Source organism: Thermobia domestica, chromosome 11 (assembly GCF_964235325.1).
Source record: "Thermobia domestica chromosome 11, izTheDome1.hap1.1, whole genome shotgun sequence".
Classification (NCBI taxonomy): Eukaryota; Metazoa; Arthropoda; class Insecta; order Zygentoma; family Lepismatidae; genus Thermobia; species Thermobia domestica.
This window is the reverse complement of record NC_137464.1, coordinates 254,871,036-254,897,737: the sequence shown is the minus strand read 5'-3', so window position 1 is coordinate 254,897,737 and position 26,702 is coordinate 254,871,036. Positions and strand designations below refer to the sequence as shown.

The 26,702-nt window shown below is 36.8% G+C and overlaps 1 protein-coding gene across 1 annotated transcript; it reads left to right on the top strand.

Annotated features, from left to right (window-relative positions):
- The first annotated feature begins 21,309 nt into the window (after positions 1–21,309).
- LOC145665525 (protein GVQW3-like) lies at positions 21,310–21,696 on the top strand. Its single transcript, XM_081732831.1, has one exon. The coding sequence runs from the start codon at positions 21,310–21,312 to the stop codon at positions 21,694–21,696; it is 387 nt and encodes a 128-aa protein (XP_081588957.1).
- The last annotated feature ends 5,006 nt before the right edge of the window (positions 21,697–26,702 follow it).

Below are 26,702 nucleotides of genomic sequence, written 5' to 3'. Positions count from 1 at the left end.
CGCTGCCGACCATTCTGACTGGAATTTTCCAGGACTTTCCTTAGTCCTATCCGGCAAATGCCGGGATGGTTGCTTCTAAACAGGCCGTGGCAGATCCATTCCTTCCAAATCCTTTCCGCTGTTATTGCTGTTGTTAGATATCCAGTAGAAAATGGCCTCTGAGTTGTTTCTGGTGATTATTAAATTAAATAAATAAATATTTTAAATTTAACCAATTTTCAATTTAATTAAAATTTATATACTTGGTTGTTAGTAGCTATGTATATTTCGTTCCCCTCCCCCAATGTGCTTTGGAAATCCTCACAAAGAGTGCGTTCAGGTTTAGCCCCAATTTCGTCTCCCCATGAATTTGCCCGAACATGATTGCAATCGATAGCTTCAGATGCGTAGAACACGACTGTGAAGCAACCAGAGTGATCAGATGGACCGTTCCTGAGATATCGCGTTCCAAAAGTGTGGGATGCCACGAGATGGCGCCAGCATCGAGGTTGGGATCGACGTGGAACTTTAGTTTATGAAACTCAATCAGAAACATCATATCGGAAGCATTTCCAGTGCGAAGAGAAACGTTGGACTCTCGATGACCGGGCACAACAAACTCATAGTTGTGGCCGTAAGAGAAGTACCAAATAATGGTGGCCATGTGTGAACAACATCCTACTGTATCGTACGTGCTCCAGACTCACAACAACGAGCTTAATACGATACGGAGTTATATCTGTGACCACTATAATGTGATACCTTCACACTTTATACAAATACATTCGAGGCGTTAAGAGTCTTCATCCCGGCGAAATTAAAATACCGCTAATTTTACAGTAATTGTGTGATATCTTCAAATAGATAAAAGATAATCGAAATGTGGAACAAGAGCGCCCTAGACAATATTATTTTACATGAGAAACCGTTATCACGACTCACTTATCTGCTTTCGATTTCGAGCCATTTTGAAAATTGGCATTTATTTTCGCGTTTCCAAACAGCTGAAAACGGAAACCACTAGGTGACTTGTGATAACAGTACCTCACGCAAAATAATATTATCTAGGGCGCTCTTGTTCCATATTTCAATTATCTTTTATCTATTTGAATATATCACATAATTACTGTAAAATTAGCGGTATTTTAATTTCGCCAGGATGAAGAAACTTAAGAGGCGAGCTGCGCCTCGATACTGGCGCCATCTCGTGGCATCCCACACTTTGGAACGCGATAACGCAGGAACGGTGCATCTGAGACCACTCTGGTTCCTTCAGAGTCGTGTTCTATGCATCGGACGCTATCGCTTGCACTCAAGTTCGAGCAAATTCATTGGTGTCTCTGGCAGGGGGGACGAGGGGGAAGCGTCCCCCAATATTTAATATTTTATTCTAATTTAATTTACTTACTAACGACAGAATAACATATAAATAATAATTATTATATTTACTTGAAATCTAATATTCATCAGGCTGTGAAACGATTATAACAGACTTCTTTATATACGTTACGCGGTCCATGAAGGTAAGCAGAAAGATCACAAATGGAATCGAAGATAATAAAGAGGTTGGGCTAGGTAGTACCATTTAAATCACTTTCTTTGATGTCCCCCTCCAAATTTTACATGTTAGAGACGCCAGTGAGCAAATTCATGGGGAGATGAAATTGGGGCTAAAGGCTAATGCTTTGTTGGCCGCACTCTTTTTATCATTCCTTCCCATACAAAGATAGAAGAAGAAGCTGTACCGCTCTCTCTCTCTCTCTAAATAAAAGAAAGGAAAAGAAAAAGAAAGATAATGAGTTTCTACACTGATTTGCATGTCAAATACATAGGATGCTGCTTTTCTTGGTAGCCCCTGTCCAGGCGCGCACCCACAACTTTTTGTTGGGAGGGAACCAACCATTGGAAGGGGGGGAGTCTAACGTTACAAGCCACGACGTCTATGTAGTATTGAACGGGTATAATTTGCACTCGAAAATACGATAAATAATTGTAAAATATTTCAAGTTATATTTTCAGAAAAAAAAAAAAGATAGAATTAGATTGTTTTTTATAAGAGAAAGAGTACAGATTAAGTGTGAGATCAAATTATCATGTTACTTCAATCATTTCTTTGTTAAACGACTATAATGTTATTGAGAAAGTGTACAAATGTATGTTGAGTTAGGTTTCGGAGGGATCTGGACCCGGTTGACCCCCTGTGATTGCGCCTCTGCTTCCTCCTTTTTAAACTGAATCTGTCTACCAAGATGTATCTACTTAGGACTTCTGACACAATTTTGTAATCAAAAGAGAATGCATTCTTTGCTATGACAATTAATTATTTCAAAGCGTTATTCATGCTAAGTTTTTCTTCACAGCGTTCTTAAAAGTATCACTGTGGTGTATTCAAGGTTGGTTTAAAGGGACAAGTTTTGCCGATAGATGGCACTATAGTCTTCGTATCTTTCCCATGTATTTTTTTTACCTTTCACGAAAATTTACAATTTTTCTTACAAATTTCAACCGAGAGACTTCAAACTTTTAGAGAAGGAACTTCACAACCTATTAAAAGAAACCATCCGTGCCGATTTTTTATTTAGAATTTTCTTCATTGTTGAAATGGCTTGATTGTTGAAATGGATACCCAAACCTTTAATAATGGGACTGTTTCAACTGTGAACGATCGAACAATCACTGGACTTACTACAGCCCTTCAAGACGCAGCACAACGTTCCATTCCAACAATCGAAGTTCAGCTACACAAACCTAAGTTACCTCCGCAATATTTACCATTTATTTCAGCATCCCGGAGAGCTTTCCGTGAATATCTCGCTACGGGTAACCTTGAAGCGCTTCGGCTTCATCGCCAGTACCTAAGGATCACGCATAATTATATCGTTGCGTTCAAGAGACGCCACTGGATTCAAACTTGCAACACACTAGCTAATGAAACACATCCTACCAAATATTGGCGCAAATTCCATCAATTAACAGGTAGAGTTTCTCGTACGCCTTACCCCATTGTTCATAATCATCAAGCAGTCCTTACGGATGCAGAAAAGGCTAATATTTTTGCTTCCTATTTTCAAGATATCTTTACACCTCTACCCGGTTGGCATACACCAGTTCGCTTGCAATCAACTATAAACCGCCATACCGATGCAACTTCTCCTTTCTTTCGTCCGTCTGCTGATCATGATTTAGAACCAAATAATCCTCTAACCAGGCCGATTCAACCCGAAACTATTAGTAATACACTTAAAGGTAAACGGAATACTGCACCAGGATTTGACTCTGTTACATATGTACTCATCAGACAAGCGCCTCATTCTTTTCTACTCTTTCTTAGCACCATTTATACATTTATTCTGCGCACTGGATATATTCCACTCGACTGGAAATACTCAAAAGTGCTTCTCTTTCCTAAACCAAAGAAACCTCCATCAAAAGTCACATCCTATCGTCCTATTCACCTCACTAGTTGTCTATGCAAAATCTTGGAAAGAATCCTTGTCCGTCGCATGCACGACCATCTTCACTCACATAATCTTCTTCCAATACACCAAGCTGGATTTCGACCAAATTTTAGTACTCAAGATCAATTATTCCGTCTCACCACAGCTATTTACAATCAATACAATACAGGTTTTCCTTCTTGCCTTGTAACATTTGATTTGGAAAAGGCTTTTGACAAAGTTTGGCACCCTGGCTTACTATATAAACTTCGTAACTATCTCCTGCCAACTTCATACATCCGCTTCATACACTCCTTCTTAATAGGACGACTAGCTTACATCTCAATCAATGGAACGCTATCTCATCCTATCTTGCTGCAATCAGGTGTACCACAAGGCTCATCATTGTCTCCTTTATTATATTTACTGTACGTCGCTGATCTTGTTATTCCTAATAACACCACAATATTTCAGTTTGCTGACGACACTGCTTTTTTCACATCTGGCCGCACCGTACAATCACTTAATAAAACCATGCAAGTAGCCATTGATTAATTTGTGCGATGGTGTCATGTTTGGAGGTTAAATATTAACTCTTCCAAAACACAAACCATAGTTTTCTTACCACGTCGACGCCGTTCACGAGTGCATCGAAACCCGAATCTACTTCGCCTTCAGGTTGATCTTACGCCTATTCCAGTTTAGAGTACTATTACGTATCTCGGTGTCATTTTTGACACTCATCTTACCTGGACTCCACACCTCACCAAACTCATAGGTCAAGCGCAAAATCGACTTAATCTTCTCAAAAGATTAGTGGGCACAACCTGGGGATTAAGGGCACGTACCGTTCTCAATACCTATAAAACCTTCATGCGGAGTACATTAACCTACGGACATACAGCCTGGGCATCTGCGCCATTAAAATTCTATCAAAAACTTGCTATACTAGAACGCCATGCTATACGCCTAGCATACCGCATAAGCCTACCGCATCCAACACGTTTACTTTATGAGATGATCGATTTTCCGCCATTATTAACGCATCTTGAACAACTTCGTATACGTTACATCAGCAAACGTATGGCACAGCCCCATCCTATGATACTTGATATACTCCGCTACGACCGTGACAACGATGCACCACCAACTTTCATTGACACCCCTCTCCAACACTTCATGACATTATATCATTTACAGTTAGATGATGACATCTTGGACCCCGAAATCTATACAATCTACCGACCGCACGAACTTTCATCTCACATCTATCCATCATATGCACAGTAATACCTATTAACAAGGGCCTCCTTCGTCTTCATCAGTTCCTGAATCGCCCCAGGAACAGAAGATAACCTCATTCGTCTGAACTAACATAACCTTGTGATGTGACGTCCAAAGCACTGCATTTCATCCATTCATTACAGTTGTTCATTATATTACTGCAGCCCTCAACTTTCTTTTCCTCTTAATTAGTGTTTATGTAATAAATGCCAATATTGTCTTCTTGCCATTAACCTATTAATGTTTGTGTTATATATATGTTTTCTCTCTCCTGGAATCATTTCAATCCATGTATGTTTAATATTAATGTGATGAATAAAGAAATAATAAACCTGGCAACCCTTAGACCACCTACATTTCCATAGAGACAATTGATCTACATTACAGCACTTACCCGAAGAAAGGGCACAACCCTTTAAACGGGACGACGAACAAAAAAAAAATCAACTGTGAAGAAAATTCTAAATAAAAAATCGGCACGGATTGTTCCCTTTAATAGGTTATGAAGTTCCTTCTCTAAAAGTTTGAAGTCTCTAGGTTGAAATTTGTAAGAGAAATTGTAAATTTTTGTGGAAGGTAAAAAATACATGGAAGAGATACGAAGACTGTAGCGACATCTATCGGCAAAACTTGTCCCTTTATACTAACCTTAAAGTTCGCCCATGGTATTTTTAATGATTTACCTCCCCCTTCCAACCCCCCAAATAAACTCATATCCGCAACATGCTACCTAAAACAAATCTGTGGATTTCCTTGCTTATTAACTAAGTATGTTCTCTTAGGGCAATAAGCAAAAAAAGTCTTGTTTCTCTAAGTACATATTCTTTTCATGAGCGATTTTTTTAAATGTATAATCATCATGAGAAACTTCAACTCCTCCTCGAGAAAGATGCATTGTGCTCGAAATATGTTCATCTCAGAAACAAGAAGGAAAAAAGATAGGAAGGAAAAAAATAATGGATTTTATCTAGTTGTACTATCTCATTTGAGAATTTCTCTGGGTTGTATTGTGGTTACGCACATTTTTTTTCTCTTTTTCTTTTCTTTCTTTTTTTAAAAAAAAAGAATGGAGAGACCATTATTGTTCTGTAGGGGTCAAATACGAAAGTGTTTTAAGCGGCAACGTTTGATGAAGTGGAATCGTGGAATAAAGAAAGAAAGCAGAAAGCTCGGGACATGATCCACGAACTACCAAGGATATTTTATCTTCATATTTATCGTCTTAGAAAGACTCTCTTGTACATCCGAATTGTGTTTGTGTGGGTCATATTTTAATCAAACGCCTGGGAAATACTACATTTTCGCCTGCCTCCGAGTGAAAGTAATTGCGGAGAAAGTAAGAAACATTACCCTTCCCTTGAGGTGACAGTCAGTATTTTAAGATGAAGTAAAAGGTGTGTTTATGTGTGTGTGTGTGTATTAAATGGGTGAACACCTCATTTCATATTGTCTAAATCACTGCCGTAAACATTGCCAAATGTACAATAAAGTAACTAAATAAGAAAACCATGCATGTATAGAAAACAAATTGAATTTATGTGAACCATCGCTCTGTAGAAATTTTTTACGGGTAATTTATGTCATGTGGTAGAGACGTACGCAGGGAGTGTGTCCTGGGGGCTCCAGAGCCCCCAAAATCTCGATTTTTCTCTAAATTGTGTCTAATATTAGTGGTGATTTTACAAATTTTACTATAATTTATCTTCATATTGAATTTGGACCCCTCCCGAAATAAATTTCTGGGTACATATGCCTGACTCGCTCATGGCATTGCATAGCGCAATCGCTAACACTTTCGTCTTTGGTGCGAGCGGCCCCGGGTTTGATTCCTGGTGGGGTCACTCGGTCGAAAAAGTGTAAAAGCTTTTTCAGCCAACCATTCTGGGTGAGGTTTCTCTTGTTCATACCAAACAAATGCCGGAATGGTACTTAAGATACGTGTGCCAGGCCGCTTCCTTCCTTCGCCATTCTTTTCTTCCTTCTTTTTTCACGAATAGTGTGAAAATGAAATGAAATGAAATCTTTTGAGTTTTACGTCCCACGTTTATGCCGGCTAGGCTAAAGGAGACGGTGATGATGAGAAATGAGTAAAATGGTGGACTGAAGAAACTGGGAGGAAACGGAAGAACCCCGAAGAAACCCACGCACACGGTGTTTGTCCATCACAAAGTTCACTTAACTTGAGCGGGGATCTAGCCAGAGACCCCACGCACTAGAGGTGAACACTCTACCACTGAGACACCGCAGCCCCACGAATAGTGTGATTGCCGAGGGACATCATCTCTCATACGTGACGGGCTAATATGACCATAGCTGCTATTGGAAGGATTAGACTACTTATAATAATAATAATAATAATAATAATAATAATAATAATAATAATAATAATAATAATAATAATAATAATAATAATAATAATAATAATAATAATAATAATTGTAGTGCTCCACAATGATGGCAAAGCACTACAGATTATTTTGTTTAATTTACGTTTGTTTCTTGTTTGTTTCTTTGTTATGCTTAGTTTATATCTTGTTTTGTAATTTTTTGACCTAACTTTAATTCTTTCACGTTTATGTAATATCTACCGTATTCTCAATCTGTACCGAAAATTTTTATAGAAACATATTACTTTGGAATATTCAATGTAGGCGAAAAAGATTCAAAATTTGATACTTGCTGAAGAAGAAAGGAAGAAAATTTAATTATTCACAATTAAGTTTGCTTTTAAAAATAATAAGGATTTCCATCAAAGATAAGATATTTGATATTTTCTGCAGAACTGATAGTAAAATCAATTTTTATTTCTAAAAAGTTGTTTACAAGGTAAAATCGTAAAACTTATTTATTAAATATTGTATATTTGGTTTTGCAAAGTGCGAAATAATTAAAATGAATTGTCACTAGGAAGGCTAGTGATTTGGGGATTTCTAAACCCCAAAACACCACTCAGCCACTACAAATGATAATGTCTATAATTTAATTCATCACCGTCTTATCTTCAAAATTTCAGTTAGTCATTGACAATACAATCATATCATTTGTTGAATGCAAAAATCGATATTAATAAAATCAACATAATGTCTGCAAGCAATAGTCATTACAGTTTATTGATTATAAGATACAGTTTTAAAATGCCAACTATTGATATCGTAATTATATGCTAGCGATCTATTCATGTTAATGTAATGGGATTCTCCTACAAGTGCATAGGTAAAGTTGACCTAGGTTCGCATTTTTCCACGAGTAAAAGAAATAACACTAGCATCAACTCAACTTTGTCTCTGGAAAGTAAAGTATGGTAATAATAGTTGAATAAACGAATAATAATTTTAATGAATATTTAATATATAGTATTTAATGAAGGATTATAAGATGCAATTTAATTTGCTATAAAATAAATGATAATTATATAGTATAATAATTAAAATCTACGATAATACATGGAAATTATGAAATGGAAGAAGAGAATACTTACCTGTGATGAAGAGAAATGGTTGATGATGCTTGGAATTGCGATATCTCGATGGAACATCGGCAAAATAAATAAATAAACAAATAAATAAAATAAAGTAAAATACATCCATAGGAACCTAACCTAAAACCTAAAATACCTGTAAAATACTAGTAGAAATAAATACTACTAGTAAGCACTAAATCTACTTAAAATGAAGCAAATTACGATTTGCCTAACACCTGTTATCAAATACTGTAATGTGTCGAAGGATATGTGATGACACTGCGGGCATTATGAAGCAGAACTGTCTTTATGTTCAACGTCGCTGGTTCGATTCTATTATACTTATTATGATCCTCAATAATTTGTTTGAATTCATGTATCTCCAGTGTTATAATATAGCGTTCTATAAACTACATTTCAGTGTTCACTAAGTTATTTATATAATTGGTATATATTAGTCTATATTGTCTTAGCTGTGGCTAAGTTCGTTTCGGAAACAATAATAATCCGTACGATGTGATTTGTATATCGTCTCTGTATACTCCTGTGCCCACACGAACTTGGAAATTGCGTTTTCCTTCTCTTCCGTGGCGAGTGGCTGCGGTGGCGACTTTAGTAAATTTTACTGGGCCAAATTTTGTGAAGTTCTCGCGTGTTTTCAGGAATGCGTTGATGAACTATATATAATATGTTGCGCAATAATAAAAGAAACCCGTAAGCGCAAGAGCAACCATTACATAATAATAATAATAATAATTGCACTTGTCTCGTGCGTAGCGCCCGTGTCTTTGGTGGACAGATTGAAGATCATTGGAATTTAAACGCATCATAGTGGTTCGGATCCCATTTTAAAGCTGTTGGTCCACGTCTCACAGAGCTTCGGTGTTGGAAAACACTTAACATAAATAAACAAAGTAATAATAAATGTAGAAGCAGTGGCGAATTTAGAAAATAAAAACTACTCAAGTAACATTTTCGTTGTCAAACGGTGTGCCAACCGTTGTCTATTTGTAGGCATCGTTGGCAAAGCCACTATCAAAATGCCAACGCCAAATTCGACAATCCATCAATCATCGATGCCAACAAGCGAAAACAAAACAGTGGTTCAACGTAGGAGCATCGTTGTTTCGGCAACGCATCGAAAGACGATGTTCTATTTTGTTGTTACAATGTTGGCGTTCCGTAAGATAACGATCGTTGGCCAACTGTTTTTTTTCACGTTGGTGTTTTGTTGGCATTCCGTTGGCCCAACCTCACAATAGTTGGTAGATTGTAGAATAACGATCGTTGGCCAACTGTGATTTTCTCGTTGGCATTTTGTTGGAATTTCGTGGGCCCAACTCCTCCATGGCTGGCACACTGTCGTCCATTGGTTGGTTGTCCAACTGTACACAATCTTCTGTTGGCCCAATGTTGCAAATAATTGTTGGCATAACGATTTGGAGTACTGCTAAAATCACCATTGGCCACCAACTGTGGTCGGTTGTCCCAACCATTTGCCAACCCAAAATACCACTTGGGTAGGGTGAGGGTAGCCAAAACCAAGACTATGATAGGTTTACTATAAAATTTCAAAAATATACAAATAATAGGGTGGCCTTAGATGGTGTACCCGGATAAAACCCACATAAATCTGGGGCCACCATCTGCGGCATAATAAGTTTGTTTTTCATTGTTTTCAGGAATTGCATAATGTAGACAGATCATTAACACACCTTTTTTGGACTGAAACATCACCAAAGTTGCCAATTCAGAGTGTTAATTTATGAAAACTACGATTTCCCTAGTTCCCCCTTACAGAGAGTTTTTGGTGGAAATGAAAAATTCTTTTTTTCTGCTCCATAATTTCCAAGCTACTGCAACTAAACAAACTGGAAATTAACGACAGAACATCCATACGTATAAGTTATGAGTCAATTTACATGTTTTGCAAAAAAAAAAAAAAACCTTCGGTTAAATCTGGCAACACTGTGTGGTTCCTAGTGTACTTCAATCATTACTTCCTAGTTCAAAAATATATGCATGAACAAGGCTTCATTTTGGTAAAACCATTATTCGTGTATCACTTCAGGTTCAAAAGTTCTACTATCCCAAACTCCGGGTTGCATTGTATATTGGACATCCTGTATAAGTATTAGTAGTGGGGACGGGTTGGAAGCCCCGCAGGGCCCGTTTTGTTCCACCTTGACCCCCATGATAATACAGCAGCATACATATCCTAAGATAGTTAATAACACAGTCGGTTTGAAACACTGTCAGATTATGCTCTACTGCCACCTCACCTCATATCGCATCAATCCGCGAACACATACAGTCCACAATTTAACTTAAGTTTTCTCCCTTATTAATTACCTTACAGTGAGCATTTATTAATTTCATTATCACATTTAATCTGATTCTGTTGATTTCTCCGTAAATTTTCTATTTCGGGGCAGACATCTGCGGCAGTTAACCCAATAATAGCTTCAATTATTTTTGTTACAAAATACTAGAGGGCCCTAGTTCCGTGGGCTAAATCCGCCACTGTATAGGAGTAGTAATAGTAGCAATAATTTGAAATACAAAAAAGAAAAAGGTTCTGTAAGAAAATTTACTTAGTTAACTAAAAGTTTCACAAAGCCGGATTTTTCTTTGTTCTTCCGGTGGTAATTTTTTGCTAAGTGGCACTTGGCAACACTTTTCCGTATTGTTCTTCCGCTTTGGACATCAAAGATATATATATATATATATATATATATATATATATATATATATATATATATATATATATATATATATATATATATATATATTTTTTTTTTTTGGGAGCATATTCCCTTCTACTATATTATATATACTTTTTTAAAAACAAAGTGAGAAAGATTACTTTAGAGAGAGAGTTAGAAGTAAGTAGCATTTCTTTTTTAAAAAATACAAAACTTTATTCTGTCACGAATTCGTGCTACTGCAAGCATAAGATTAAAAATAAAAGATAAAGAAGAAAAAATACTGCATAGCAGGCAACAACAAACGAAGAAATTATAGCCTTTTTCCTTATTGGAATGTCTTATTTAACAAAAGAATAACGACATTAAATTGTTATGCATTGTTTTCCTTTTGTTAACAAGGTTAGTTTGATCACTTTATAATGTATTAATCCTTGTTGCTTTGTTTAATTTCATTAATACAATTGTTATCACTACTATTTTTTTTCTATGTAAGTACAACACAAAAGAGCAATAAATATTTTTCTACAAAAAAATGAAGTTTGTAAATACTAGATGTCGACATTTTACAATTCGTGGATTTATTTAACAGAAAGGAAAGTGAAAATAATTTTATATATACTTTACGTAATACAATAATGCAAACAGATGAAAGAGAACATAATTTTAGGCTGTGTTATGTACTGAAGGTTCATAAAATGTTTTGCTTCCAATTTCCAATAAGCGATAACTGTAGTTTTTTAAAGACAGAAACTACTTCATGTTTATGTGCTAGGGCGTAACCCTCTAACAGGGTGCTAGCCGCTGGCTAGCTTTAAAAAAAAAAAAAAAAAAAAAAAAAAAAAAAAAAAGGTCCTCTGGAATTTAAAAGGTAATACTCAATGTCGGATTAACTTGTTACGGAGTTTAAAAGGTACTAACTGTAGTCTTAACACCAAAGTCATTCTTTATTCGTATAAGCTTGTTTTTTGTCCTGCTCTTATCCGTGGACATGTTGCCTTGTTATCGGCTCCACGGAGGTTTTATGATAAACTACAAGTCCTGGAACGCCATGATTTACGTGTTGCTTATTCCTTACCACCACGGACGCCAACACAAGAAATCTACCGTCACACATCTATACCAACACACTTACCCACTGTTCGTAGGTTTTCTTAAGAAAATTTCCGACAACCGACTCAAAATTTTCCTTTTACTTATCAAATTTCTCCTAGATTGTTGAATGTCAAATTCCTACGACAGAAATTATGTGATAATATTAATTTAGCTATATTAAAGGAAGTGTCAACCATATTTGTTACTTTCATTTACTTCTTTTACTCTTTCCTTCATTTTTTTAAACTTTTTTTCTTCATTTTTTTTTACAAAAAATCCAATTACATCCAGCCAGTGGCGTATTTAGGGGGCTTCCGGGCTTAAGACCCCCCGAAATCTTACTTACTATAGTAAAGTATATGAAATATCTTGCAGAATTTTCACATTTTCAGGCAAAGCCCCCCGAAACAAAATCGTAAATACGCCACTGCATCCAGCCAATAATGGATGTAAATTATGCTACTTTCAACACACAGACAGACACACACATACTACTGCTATTGTATTGTTTATTTCTGTAGAACAAAAAAAAAAATTAAGCATTTATATTAAGCAATCAGTCAGTACGAAACTTTCCCTGGGATTTCACGTTTTATCGAAGAAATTCCCTTTACCCTTTTTGTTAAATTTACCTACGAAATTTCCCTAGATTAGGGAAATTTCCCTCAAACTACGAACACTGCTCTTACCACATCTGTAGTCTTCGCTCTCATTACGTTCAACGCCGTATAGCAGACGCTCATCGATTCTCCATTAACTCTTCGACCGCACTCCAGCTCTACCACGTTACGCATATTCACCTTTAGATCACCTCCTTGCTTTCCATGAACATGATCAAGCCACCGCTCACTATAACCCCTGTCGTTGCATATATTGTTGCCCTCCATTCGACCATTGCACATAATTTCATTAATGAACTGCTTTTTCTAACTGGGCCCCGAAGATTAACACCCTCGTCGGAACTAATATACTTGTGTTCTGTTACCTGCACTTCATCATATAAATTACATACAATACTCAGGTCGCCTTCTTCTGTATGTTTAACCAGATAAATAGTCGTATACCAATAAATAAATAAATCCTGTTACCCATCGGGGGGTCCTGGGTTCGATCCCAGCCCCCTCCAAGTGGACTTTGTGGTGGACAAACACCGTGTGCGTGGGTTTCCTCGGGGTTCTCCCGTTTCCTTCCACTGTCTTCATAACATTACTTCATTCATTACTCATCATCACCGTCTCCTTTAGCCTAACCGGCATAATCGTGGGACGTAAAATTCGAAGATTTCATTTCATTTTTGCATCTCTGGATGATACTACAAGTAAATGAATGCTCGTATGGCCCCAGAGAAAGCGTTACCTTCTACGGCCCGCTCATCTTCGGATGGGAATGAAATTGAACATTAAAAAAAAGTGCTGTGTGTGAATAGCTTGTCAGTGAAATGTTCCCAAATGTTTCATGTGTTATGGGATGAAAATGAAATGAAACCTCTCAGTTTTAAAGGAAACGATGATAGTGAGAAATGAATGAAAATATTGGAATGAAGAAAGTGGGATGAAACGGGAGCAATCCTGAGAAAAAACATGCACTCGATATTTGTCCAACACAAAGTCCATTTGGCGCGAGCTGGGATCGAACCATAGACCGCATATCTCAAAGCTGAACGCTCCACTACTAAACTACCGCATTGTAGGAGATTATAAACATCGCACGAAAAGAGAATACAACCTAACACTCCATGATACAACCATATTTATGATACAAGTAAAATATCTTAGAGTCATCTTGGACCATCGACTCACTCTGGTAGATCATCTGTTTCAAAATTTATGCCAAGAGTAGAGTATCTTGTGAATTTTTGTCATTATCTCTCTATTAAAATGTTTATTCTACGGGGGGAGGGGATTCAAGTATTTCCAATACATGCATTCTCCCCGTTCGAAGAACTTGTATTTCCGCTAGTTACTAATAAGTGCACGATTTGATTTCTGCTTAACAAGAACACAATAATAATAATAATAATAATAATAATAATAATAATAATAATAATAATAATAATAATAATAATGCGTACGGGTCTTTGGCGTGGGAGGCCCACCCAAGTTCGATTCTCTGAAGGTGGTCATATGATGCGAATCCCACGTTAAACTTAGGGTACCAACTTTTGATAATGGGAATCCTGGGCACTCTCCTGGAGTAGCTACGTATATTCTTACGAGTATGACATAAAAAAATGTGAACAATCTGAAAGTTCGGAGTTCGAATTTGATAACTTTAGTTACTTTTGAAGCATTTACTGTTGAAGCAGTTACTTTTGAAGCATTTACTTTTGAAGCAGTTACTTTTGAAGCATTTACTTTTGAAGCAGTTACTTTTGAAGCATTTACTTTTGAAGCATTTATTTTTGAAGCATTTACTTTTGAAGCATTTACGTTTGAAGCATTTATTTTTGAAGCATTTACTTTTGAAGCATTTATTAAACTTACTTATTCCAGATTTGGTTGAGTCGGCATATTTATTTTTTGTAGTCTACCATCAATAATGCATGTTATTTAAAGCAGAAAAGCAAATACACTCGTAATTGGCAATATAATTATAACGTGCACAAAATATACTTGAAAAACAAACCTTACCAGCCTCGCTAGGGCTAGTAATGTCTCATTATGACTATGTACTTTTACTAAAGCCAGTGACAAACATCTTGGCATTTCAGCTAAACGAATAAAGCGCAAGCTCTGACGCGACGTTGCCGAGTAGTAAAAGGGTGTGGCTATGTCGCAGGTGAAGTACAGCGCGATCAGGTGGCAGGGGACAGACGTGGATGTGTACAAAATAAACATGGCAATACCGCTGGCCTCTCATTTGCTAGCAGCGTTTAAAGGGAACTTGGAGCGCCGCCTTCAAATGCCAAGATGTTTGTCACGCCGTTTAGATCTGGATGCATTATTTAATTGGAAGATGTATTTGAGGATGAAGCAGTGGTAGCTTCGCTCTTCAAAATGTACCTTAGGTGACCATTAGCAGTTTTGATAAGTTCAGTAAATTTTGCTAGCTTCAATTCTTCAGCAAATTCTGCGTACGGCAGGTCGATATCAAAGCTAATTATTTATAAGCTTTAATTTAACCATGCTCATCGTCAAACGATTTCTTTCGTCACTCCAAAATAATCTCAATAGAACAGAGAATAGAACTAGTAAGAGAAAAATTACCCGATATTTAACGTCCGATTTTGAGATCATACCGGAAACCAGACAAGAATGTCAAAAACCGAACTCTCCGGTAAAATGCCGGACGGTTGGCAACCCTAGTTAAACTCTAGGTCCACGTCTGATATAGCCTCGCTTCTAAAAGGGGCACTAAAGTCAAACCAAATCCAAAACTGATGATGATCACAATTAGTGTTATCACCTTGCCCGATTTTGTCGGGACAGTCTCAGTTTTGGAGAAAATGTCCCGCGTCCCGAAATGGCTCTATCTGGATTCACATTCAAACTTTCATATTTAATGATAAACTTGGTGATTACAATATTATTATTAATTTTGAAACTTGGTTTTCACATTATTATGCGGAGCCTTGAAATCTCACAACAGCGGCAGGTAGGTGGCAACGGGCTTGGAAACAGAAAATCTAAGCTCACTTTGTAATTGGTGAAAATCGACTTCTCAAGGCAGCAAAAAGTAACCTAAAATATACATTTAAATGGGAATACCAGTAACAGAAGCAGGAGACCGGAGGCGGATCTACAAAGCCACTGGGGGAGAGGGCAGCCAGATCCCAGAGTATGAAGGTATAACATAAGTTTACTATAAACTTTAAAAAATATATAAATAATAGCTTAAATTATTTTTGTCACTCAAAAAACTGGGGTTTGTAGGTCCCCTCGGCCCCTTGCTAGATGCGCTATTGTAGTAGACCTGGGAATGATAGCAGCTAAAGCAATAAAAGCGAACAGTACTATTCTTACAATAAACATTTTATTATAATATTGGGCCAGTTAACTATTTCTATTTTTCAATTGCGTGTATTTAGGTACGTAACATTTAGGCATTGGCCATATTTTTAATATAAATCAAATTTTATGGAGCGTATATTATTTAAAGTTCATCACTTTCCTTTTATCAATAAGATATATACACAATACAAGCAGGCCCGTACCCAGGAGGGGGGGCAAGAAAGGGCCGCCCCCCTAAATTTTGGCTGGCCCCCATAAAATTTCACGGTAGGCTTGCAAATGAACTATAATATGGTGATGAAGTATAATATTATTGGGTCACCCCCCCTAAATTTTTGGGCTGGCTACGGGCCTGAATACAAGTATGATTCGCCCTTCGTTATGCATTAGTCTTTTACATCAATACGGTAAAAGATACGCTGCTACATCCGCTCCCTCTAAGGTATGAGTGAAAAGAAAGACAAATGTATTCGAAAAACAGGACAGATTTAACAAAAAATGAAATACAAATTTAGCCAGCAAATTTGGCAAATTGTCATTTTTTAAAACTATAAGTGGAAGCCATACATTACAGATTTGTACCAAGGATCTTATAAAATAGAGGATCTGCCCATACAACAAAATCTTAAAGCCATACGTCACAGTTTCGCCACCCCTACTCTGCCCTCTCCGTCCAATAGGATCGCAATATTTTGCGCCAACACTCATGGCGGAAACAAAAGTAGCCCATCAGACGATGGTAGAAACGAGAGTAGCCAATCCGACGTGCCGATGTTCCGTTGCTTTTTGGCTTCACCGATTTAATAGGATGAAGATACATATGGGCAGATCCTCTATTTATAAAATCCTTCATTTGCACAAAAAATAAAATAATTCTTCTTCTTCTCCGAAACCTCTATTGGTTAAATACTTGCCTCGGACACAATTCATGTAGGCTACAAATTTAACATTGTCTTATGTATACTTCACAAGGAGGATTTTTAAAAAATGAAAACTAAATTGTTCAAAAGTATAAGTCGCAATCAGGAAGAAATACACTTTCAAAATTGGAAAAAGATCCAAATCAGGAGAGAATTTCAGACAGTGAAACAGGGCTAAGTACCCAGGTGGACAGGACTAAAAAAGGGGGGAGCGAGAAATGTATAACGAATTCAGTTCTCACATGTGCACTAATAGAGAACTAAAGAGAACTAAAGGGCTCGTTTTATTCCATCTTTATAACAATAATAATACCACATCACGTGATATTACAGCACGCTCGGGTGGTGTAACTTCAATGTAAATCTAACCTCATCCTACTACTGACACACACTCAACTGTCTACTGATGTAGTGAGTGTAGCCAGATCCAGTTCAAAAATCACACTTGGGTATAAATGAAAACACCCAGAGACAATGTTGAAATATAACATTATATATGTAATACTTGTAGATTTTTTAAAAATGAAATGAACAATTATCAAAAATAATTACTGGCGTCAGGACAAGGACAACGTTGGTAACCCTAGCTTCCCCTTTCTTCCGAATAACTGCATGAAGTGTCTCTACATTCTGCTTTGAAAAGGTAGCAATCCTAATCGTAATAGACAGAATAAAATACGCATTTATATTAAGAGTGTAGTATAATACGCTTCGGGGAGAAATTATGTTTTGGTGTGCCGTATTGAGTCATGGATAATGAATGGTGCCCTGCGAATAGAAAATACTGCTCTAATTTATGAAACTTTAGAAATTTTCATTACAAACAATATTATAATTGTTATTTATTTCTTAACACTAAATTGTTAACAATGCGTATTCGTTGAAGAGGAAACAGCCACTTTCTATTCGGCCACCTATTACACGACGCTAATTTCTAAATCTTTTGTTATTCTGTGACAAGTCAAAGGCGAATATTTACACTTAAGGTATCTAAGTTTAGGAGAAATAACACATCCAAACTTCTACCTCTGCACAACTCAACGTTAAAGGAAATATGTGGGATAATACGAAGCCGAGACACCATTGTTCATTGAATATAGAGTGAAGTGTTCAGAATTTATCCAGACTGAATAGTGAAAAGTTTCAAGTAAACACATTTGATTCGAACTTAGTCTAATTTTACGTTAAGTTAGGGAGTTTATGGCATAAATTTCACGACAGCACAAAGATAAAAACAAATTTTGCAATGGCTTACAGACAAGGGCAGTGCAATTGCAAACCTTGTCCTTTGGAAAAGGATGATCGTTTTTCTTCTGCAACAATGTATAGTAACTCTACTTTGCCTCCTACCTATAACAATTTTGGTGATAAAGAATGCAATTGTACAGCCAATGGGAGAGAAGAAATTTGGAAAGACATTCCTCCTTGTATGTGTGAAGGGAAACCCGATCCAGTGGTTTCTTCAAAACCTGTTTCTACTGAAGAACCAGAGGCTGATGATGATTACTGTGATTCATGCAGTGTAGCTGATTCTGTGCCAGGGTTGAACTTAGAATTTTCTCATCGCTTCCAGCAGAAACTTCGTGTTGGTCCTGATTGGTATACGGAGCTCTCGAATACGCAGATACGGTATGTGTTCGCTCTGGGAGATGCCCTAAAGCTTGATAGGGACGAAGAAGTGCTTACGAGAACTTGGTGCGTGCTAGATGAAATTGGTGTGTATCCTAGACCTAAAACAAAGATTGTAAAAAATGCAATGAATCTTTATCCTGACCCTGCCGATTTCCTTTTGGAACTTTTTCGCTGTATGCCAAAGGAAGACGTTATAGACGTGTCCAAAGAAATGAGCATCGCCAGATATTCTCATCGTGCTCGTCTTGTACTAACGGCTGCAGCTCATATCTTGTTGCCAGCGATACTAAAAGAGCTGGAGCCTTGTCTTCCAGAGCGTAAGATCAAGAAGAAGGAAAAGCCGAGAAGACAGAGAGACACAGCTGCCGAAGCATTGTACAAGAAATACCTGAATAGCTCAAAAAAGACATATTCCCCATACGCTATACCGCAAATGTTCCATCTGGTTGATCGGCATGACCTTGAACAAGCTATCAAAAGAAGAGACGAGCTGAAAAAGAAACGAGAAGAGATGAGGCAAAAAAGACTAGGCGAACAATTTCGACAGCTTGTCTTAACAAAATCTCAAAAGAAGAAGAAAAGAAGAGGCAAGAAGAAAGATGAGGAGGAACCAGAGGAGGAAGAACTGGAAGAGAAAATTTGTGACTTTTCTTGCAACGTTTGTTTATGTGAGGATCGAGATGGAATTCCAGAGGACTTGGAAGAAGTTGAGGAAACTGAACATAAACGTAACGTGTTTACAGGATATGAATGTGGCTGCATAATAAGAAAGAGACTTATTGACGATAAAGCAGACAATAACAATGAAGCTCATTATAATAAAAATGGACAAGATGAAGAAGCATATGCAATTCTAGATGATAATGTATCATGTGGCAAGGATCATGTTGGAGAAAGTAACATTGGTTCCAATGTTGATGAGAATAAGATATACACCAATTGTGATGAAAAAAACTTGGATACCTCTTGCACATGCAACAATGACCAATTGGAATCTCCTGCACGTGAGTCAAGCAATGCTCCAACTCCTGAGAACGTACAGGGGACAGAGGATGAAGTCAAGGTGGTTCATGAAGAATCAAACGTGTGGGAAAACTCAAGCCAATACAACTGCAACACACCAATCGTATCTCAGCAACATAGGAGCTCAATAATAAGACAGGGTAGTATTTCCAGTTCTCCTGACTCTAAAAGAAAAAGCGTATCCTTCATTGAGGAATCTATAGTTTTGCCCGTGGAAGTTCAAGTTGCAGGGGTTGAACCAAACTTAACAAATATACCTGGGCCACCGCTCTTGAAGAACAGTATTTCGAATTTAGCTGTAGAAATGCCGGATGCAATTGAGGACTCGAATAAATACGAGCCAATGGTTGTGGATTATGATGATTTGGATGCTCTAAGAGAATTTATGAGAAGACTTGCAACTGAAGGACATAATGCTATAGCAGCCCTTCCTTCCAGTTATTTACTTCCGCCTTTGAGACATTTTATGGAACAGAAAAAGGGACATAAAGTTACCGAGAAGGAAAGACAAAATATGCTTGTGCAAAGTCGAAAGTTCTGGTCCGAAAAGACTGAACATCTTCATACGGTAAAAGTTCCGAAAGCCATTGTACCACCCAAAGAACAAGAACATCTTACAATGAAGGACATTCTCCGGCTTAGAAGACTGACATACGGGATAGAGGAAAAACCGCATAGAGAACTAAAAGCAAAGTTCCTCGACTGTTCCAGAGAATTTTGGTCCACTATGTTTATGGAAAAGTTCCCTTACCACCTGAAGACCTTCCGCGACACATATTTCTGTTATTTGCCCTCCAGAGAAAAAGACGTAGTTATTAAAAGGTTTGGAACGAAAAGCAAATCGAAAACTAGACATCACAAACAATAAAAATATTAATCTCAGTAAACTGGAAAGAAAAGAAACCCTACTTTTTGTCACAAATACCTCATTGATACTGAGAAATAATATTTGCACTATTAAGAAAAAATTCAAAAATATATATTACTACTTCTTGTCTATCGTTGAAAACCATAGAAGGTGTATTTTAAAAACTACTTGGTGTTATGAAATTAGTATAAATTACGTGTTAGTAACAATGTTTGATTACATTGAGTACATATAAGTTATAAATATAATTTAATACTTAAGCATGTGAGCCAAAATTTTTAAAAACGGATTTAGCAGGGATCACATGATGCTAAAAATACGTATTCAACAATTATTTATATTAACATTCACACAATTGTTTGGTTCCCGGTGGAAGCTCATGTGGCTCGGTTCTCATGTTAAGCTGCAGGTCCACGTTTTAAATAGTCTCGTGTTGAACAAGACGCTATATTTCAAATCAACTAACCATTTAGACACGAATCTTCGTAGTCTACGAAACACTTCCTAAGAGGTAAAAGTTCTAAGAAAAACTATTGTTATACGTAGAAATCTTATTATAAAGCTAACAGAGCTCAGTCTAACAGTCAGGCTTCTGGTAGTTCATGGTTAGGCTAATGGTTGTTGATAACAGCACTGCCTCCTACTTGATGCCAAGAGATGTCGATAGCGTGTGCAGACAATTTGCAAGTTGGGGAGAACACCTAATTAATGATTTTAGAAAGTAAGGTAAGTGTATAAGTAGAGATGCAAAAAAGCCGATTTTTTTCCGAGCCCTTGCATCTCTATGTATAAGTGTACCTGTTTTTTACAAAGGGTGTTCAAAAAGTTTTGCACAGTTGTCTCTAATTTTTTTTATTTGTTCAGGAGGAGAATTAAATTTTTTGTGAACATACTTGGAACATTTAGCTATAAGTTGGTATATAAAAGTATTTTCTTTTATTTACAGGTGAGCTATAATGGACCGTGAAGTAGATGTCAGGTTGCGACAACGGTCGGTGATGGAGTTCCTCTTCAAGACCGGCAATGACCCTACCACATCGATTCACAGGAAGTTGCTCTCTGTTTATAGGGAGGACACATTGGATAGCAGTAGTATCCAGCTGGGGTTGCAGAGGTTTAAAGAAGGTGATTTCTCTCTACTGGACAATCCACGATGCGGTAGACCATCGACGGCAGTGAGTGATGTGAATAAAGAGACCATTAATCAAATCATGCAAAATGACAGATGTATGACGACACGACAGCTTGCTGAAATGACTGGTTTGTCATCGGGTAGTGTGGTATCAGTGGTGCAGTCACTAGGGCACAGAAAAATATTGCACGTTGGGTGCCTACATTATTGACAAGAGAAATGAAAAAGATGAGGAAGGATGTGTGCGAGGGTCTCATGACGACCTTGACTGAAGAGTGGAAACAGTGTTTTGACGGCGTCATTACCCAGGATGAAACATGGTTGTTTTTGTCCGAACCTGAGAGCAAAACACGCCTGAAGGCCCACCTGCGCGGTAAAACATTTGATAGTGAGAAAGACCTTATTTCCTGTGTCAAGCGATGGTGTAAAAGTCAATCCCCAGAATTTTACCAAAGTGCATTTACATCATGGAAAGAACGTTGGACCACATGCGTCATAGTTGATGGAAGCTACATTGAGTAGGCTCAGTGTATAGTTGAATGTTCCAAGTATGCAACACTTTTTGAACACCCTTTGTATACAAACTCTATGCACAAAATGTGAAATGTAATTAATACCCAAAAATGAAAAAAACGTTCATTATTTAATGTACTTTTATTGGTAAAAATGATAGCGATGTTTGTCATCACATTTTTCTCCTGTATATTTTTTTTATATATAGGATGTCCCAAAAGTAATGGCGAAAAATGAAACCACAGATTGCTGCACCAAAACAAGACGAAAAGTGTATATGGCAAATAGTCCGGAAGTGGACAGGAGCGGAGCTAGACAGCTCTGAAAGTGGGGGGAAGGAACTTCACACCTGTCTACTGGAATAATGATAGGAGCTCAGAAAGGGGTTCAGAAAGACATAATTATCATATCGGCTTGACCTGTTAAACGCATATTACAAAACTAAGGCCAGAGATTTTCCATACGTCATGTACGGATAGGGATTCACCAAACCGTTTCATTACTTGTGCTGTACATTCGGTGAATATATATTGGTGAGTTCTATAAACCGTAGAGAGTCTAATCCATTCATAACCTTTTGAACGCCTGTATCAATAATTTCACAAAAGATTGTTTATGAGACGTTTTAATATCAAGATCGTCATGTAATCTTAACCTCTTTCTTTCTGGTTCATAAAAGTATTTTGCTTCCTGTACCGTCTTCTCTCAATATTCTGTAAATTGTTGACGTTTTTTCTTTAAGTCCACCTTTAATTCTTTCATATTACTAATAGAATAACCAATGTTGTAGGATTTCTTTTGCAAGATGGGAAACATCACATCAGTCAGAGAGAGAGAGAGAGAGAAAAGAAAAGATGCTTGAAAATATCTTCAATATAAAATTGAATCCGAAGTTGTTTAGTGAAACTTTAATCCCATAAGCAGCAATTAATGCTTCATAATCTCATTTTACATCTGGATCTGCCATTTTTTTTTTTCAAATAATGAAATAAGATCCTTGTGACATTCTGATAACAGCACTTACTGAACTAGAATTATAGCTACACTTTGGGCAGCCTCCTTCTAATTTCATTATCCAGAGTATGACTCTTCTTTGTGCACTACTTGGGAAAAGATGGCAGTAGATCATAATCTTGTAACTTTCGCCCGAAGTCAATTCAAATAACTCGAAGAAACTACTGCATCATCAGAACTTTGTGCTACTAACTTTTGAGCACAGTTGTACCCATCAACTACTCGGCAAACAATGTTGTGAAGGGCTTCATCTGACAATTGTTTCGAAGCGAAAAACAAAATCTTTCCTCAGCTGTGCCATCGCAACGAAATACACAAGAGAGGCTGAGAAAAAAATTATTTATATCGCTAATTTTACCCAGGGATATCGAAACAAAAATAGTTTTATAAATATCTTGCTTTATATATGAAACACATTAGAAAGACATTCTATTAAATCATTCTGAATTATTGGATAATCCACTAAACGCATTAGAATTTTCTAATGAGCGTAATAATGGATCATATTTGTTAATTAGAGTTAGCAGTTATACGTAATTTCCTTTATTTAAAGAATCTGTACTCTCATTTTGATCCCTGAAACCCTATTATATATTTCCAACAAAATAATAAACATCAGTAAGACATTTTATACTGTGTCTGTTTTTACGAACGTGCACCTTGTGTTGCTAATTATTTATTTTCTTTTGTTTAACAAGCATATGATTAAACCTGTACGTATTTTCCCAAACTTTATTTTCGTAATTACTGCTTGTAGATGACATTGAAAAAGACAGTGCATTTTTTTGAAAAAAGAAATCTATACATTATTAATGTCATTATATCATCTATTGCTCCAAATATTCTTATCATTTGAAAAAAAAAGACATCACTTGTTTCTAGAACAACAATCACATAAAAATGTATTTTCGTAATATTAAAATGTCGAATACGTTTTCACCTCACTGGAAATATTGAGAACACAATCACTTTTTAAAATTTTTTCGTATGCTCTAGAAGCAAGATTAGATCGCCGATAATCAGAAATTATGCAGCCATAATTGCCTCTAGCTCCTAACTTTGTCTTCATTTCACAGGCTTCTTGATTCCACTGCAATAATTAGAAACTGTTATTGCATACCTTCCTCACATACAGTGCATAAGATTCAAGTATATCACTACTCTATTAAACAACCGAATATCACAGTAAAACTGACACACGTCAATACAATTTATACATAATTTTTGACTAGTTTTAGTACATTTTTTTTTAATAATCACAAAAGGATTTGATACCTTTTCATAATCTGTCTGTTTTAACTTGACACGGGTGTGCAATGTGAAGAATTGCTTCCAGATCCGCAAGCAGTACCAAAGAATGACGTTAGACGGCAGGCATATGCTATTGTGCTGCGTACTAGTGACAGTATGAGGAACTCGTAACAACTAATCTAGTGATGGGCAAAACGATTCATTTCGGAGAATCGATTCATTTACTTTGATTCACTAAAATGATTCGCTCATTTAATTCGTTCATATGAATTGGTCGTCCGCGCATTCCTTTTGCGCAAGTGAATTGGTTGGGAATGATTCGCTCATTGAATCAGTTAGGTTTCCGCGCATCTCTTTTGCGCAATGAGTTATTCGATCATATGATTTGAGTGGGAATTATTCGATCATATGAATCGCTTGGGCTACTGCACTTATTTTCTGCGCAACTTAATAAATTCCTTGTGAGGAAATGCAATCTCGTGAATAATCTTTGCCACATGACACGGACAGCGTTGCATTGGAGTGAGTGGAGTGGCTCGGGAACTTTTAAGCTTCAGTGCAATTATGAAGTTTCAATAATATGCTGTTGCTCTACTCCCATTGTAGCTATTTTTGCATCCTGCTTTCATATTAGAGCTTGAGACAAACACTAAAAGTGTTGCAATCTCCACGTTTTTTCTCCCAACTTCAGTTTTTCGAGGAAATATTTTGTTGAAATATACTCCATAAGATTTTCAGGGGATATGAGCAGTTATAACAATTTATTTTCAATTTCTTATTGTCGTACATACTAATATGGGGGGAAATATAGAGCTCTGTATAGGCGACATTCATGCTTTTGGTTTTAAATACAGAAATGAGTCTGTAGTGTTATATTCATTTCTAGTGGGTATTATTTGCCCAGGTCATATAAACTTTGTAAAGTACACATCATGTTAATGGATTTCTTTTGTTGTTGTAAGTCAGAGTTATACCCTGTAGGGTAAAGAAGATGCGGATGATTAATTAAAGTAAATTCTTATCTCACAGTCCATTCTATTCTATCCTAGGGGTCACCCTGGATCACTGATGAAACTCTTTCCTCCTTTGCGCGGGGTCCCTGGTTTGATCCACTGCTAAGTAAGTTTGTGGTGTACATCATCATGTCAGTGGGTTTTATCGGGTAAACCCACTCCCCTTTCCTTCCACACTCTCATTCCAATTATTCTTCCATCGTCATTTACTTGCCTTAATCTTTCGTTTTCCTTAGGCTAATGGACATAAACATGGAACGTTAAACTGCAAGATTTCTATTGTATTCTATTATATTCTGAAATATGTTCTATTTTATTCTTGACTGGAAAAGATACTGGTCTTCGAGATAGAGAAAAAGAATGAATTTACACATGAACATATAGGCCTATTTAATACAATTGTGATAATTTTGAAAGATTTAGCTCGGGGGTACTATGAATAAACGCAAAATGAAATGAAATTTTAAAGTTTTACGTTTCATGATTATCATCGTGTAGACTAAAGGAAACGATAATGATGAGAATGAATGAAATGGTGAAATGAAGGAAGTGAGCGAAAACAAGAAAACCCCGAGAAAATCCACACATATGGTGTTTGTCCACCATAAATCCCACTTGGCGCAAATAGAAAATTAGGGACCCCATCCACCAGAAGTGAACGCTTTACCACTGAGCCACTACTACTTCAATAAGCAAGAGATGAACATATATTTGCGAAAATACTGGTAACCTCAATTGAACGCAATCTGAGAGATGCCCCGGGAGAAACTCCTTGGCCTGGCGGACTTTCTCTCCGGCCACCCCTGTTATTATCAGTGTTTTTCTACATTTCTAAGAGAAAACCGTTAGTTAGTTAAATTTCAGTTGAGTTGAATTTCAGTTTAACGTCCGGTTTAGCAGCGAGGCTATAAGAGGCGTGGACCTACTCATTAATATGAAATCCGAACCACGTGAGCATCCGCCGGGAATCGATCCCGGGTCTCCCACATCTTGTTTACATGGAAGCTCAGAAAACTATTTGTGTCTTCATGTATGTTTCAATAGAAGTAAAGCGAAAAGTAGGTACCACTAAGCTTCGTTCCATGTGGACAAGTGTTTTTACTGAAAGATGCAATACACTGTCTTCCTAGAAAGAATCTTTATTCGTCTTTCTACATATACATTTTTAAAATCAATTATGTACAGTACAAATAATTTACAGTGCACTTTTTCTGTGTAAGTACCGTATTTACATTGAATATAATATAGTACTTTGAGTTGATTATAAAACATTAAAATTGACCTTTTTGGCTACTGCAGTTGAAAGTGATGAAAATAATTTTATCCAATGCACGTACAGTATCTTAATAAAATGGATAAATGCTCATTAAGAGTATGTTGAAATTAACTACGAAATCGTATTACATCTAATTGAGCAACACTGCCA

Excerpts from the sequence above, each read along its gene's own strand:
- LOC145665525 (XM_081732831.1), top strand. The coding sequence starts at position 21,310 with ATGGACCGTGAAGTAGATGTCAGGTTGCGACAACGGTCGGTGATGGAG.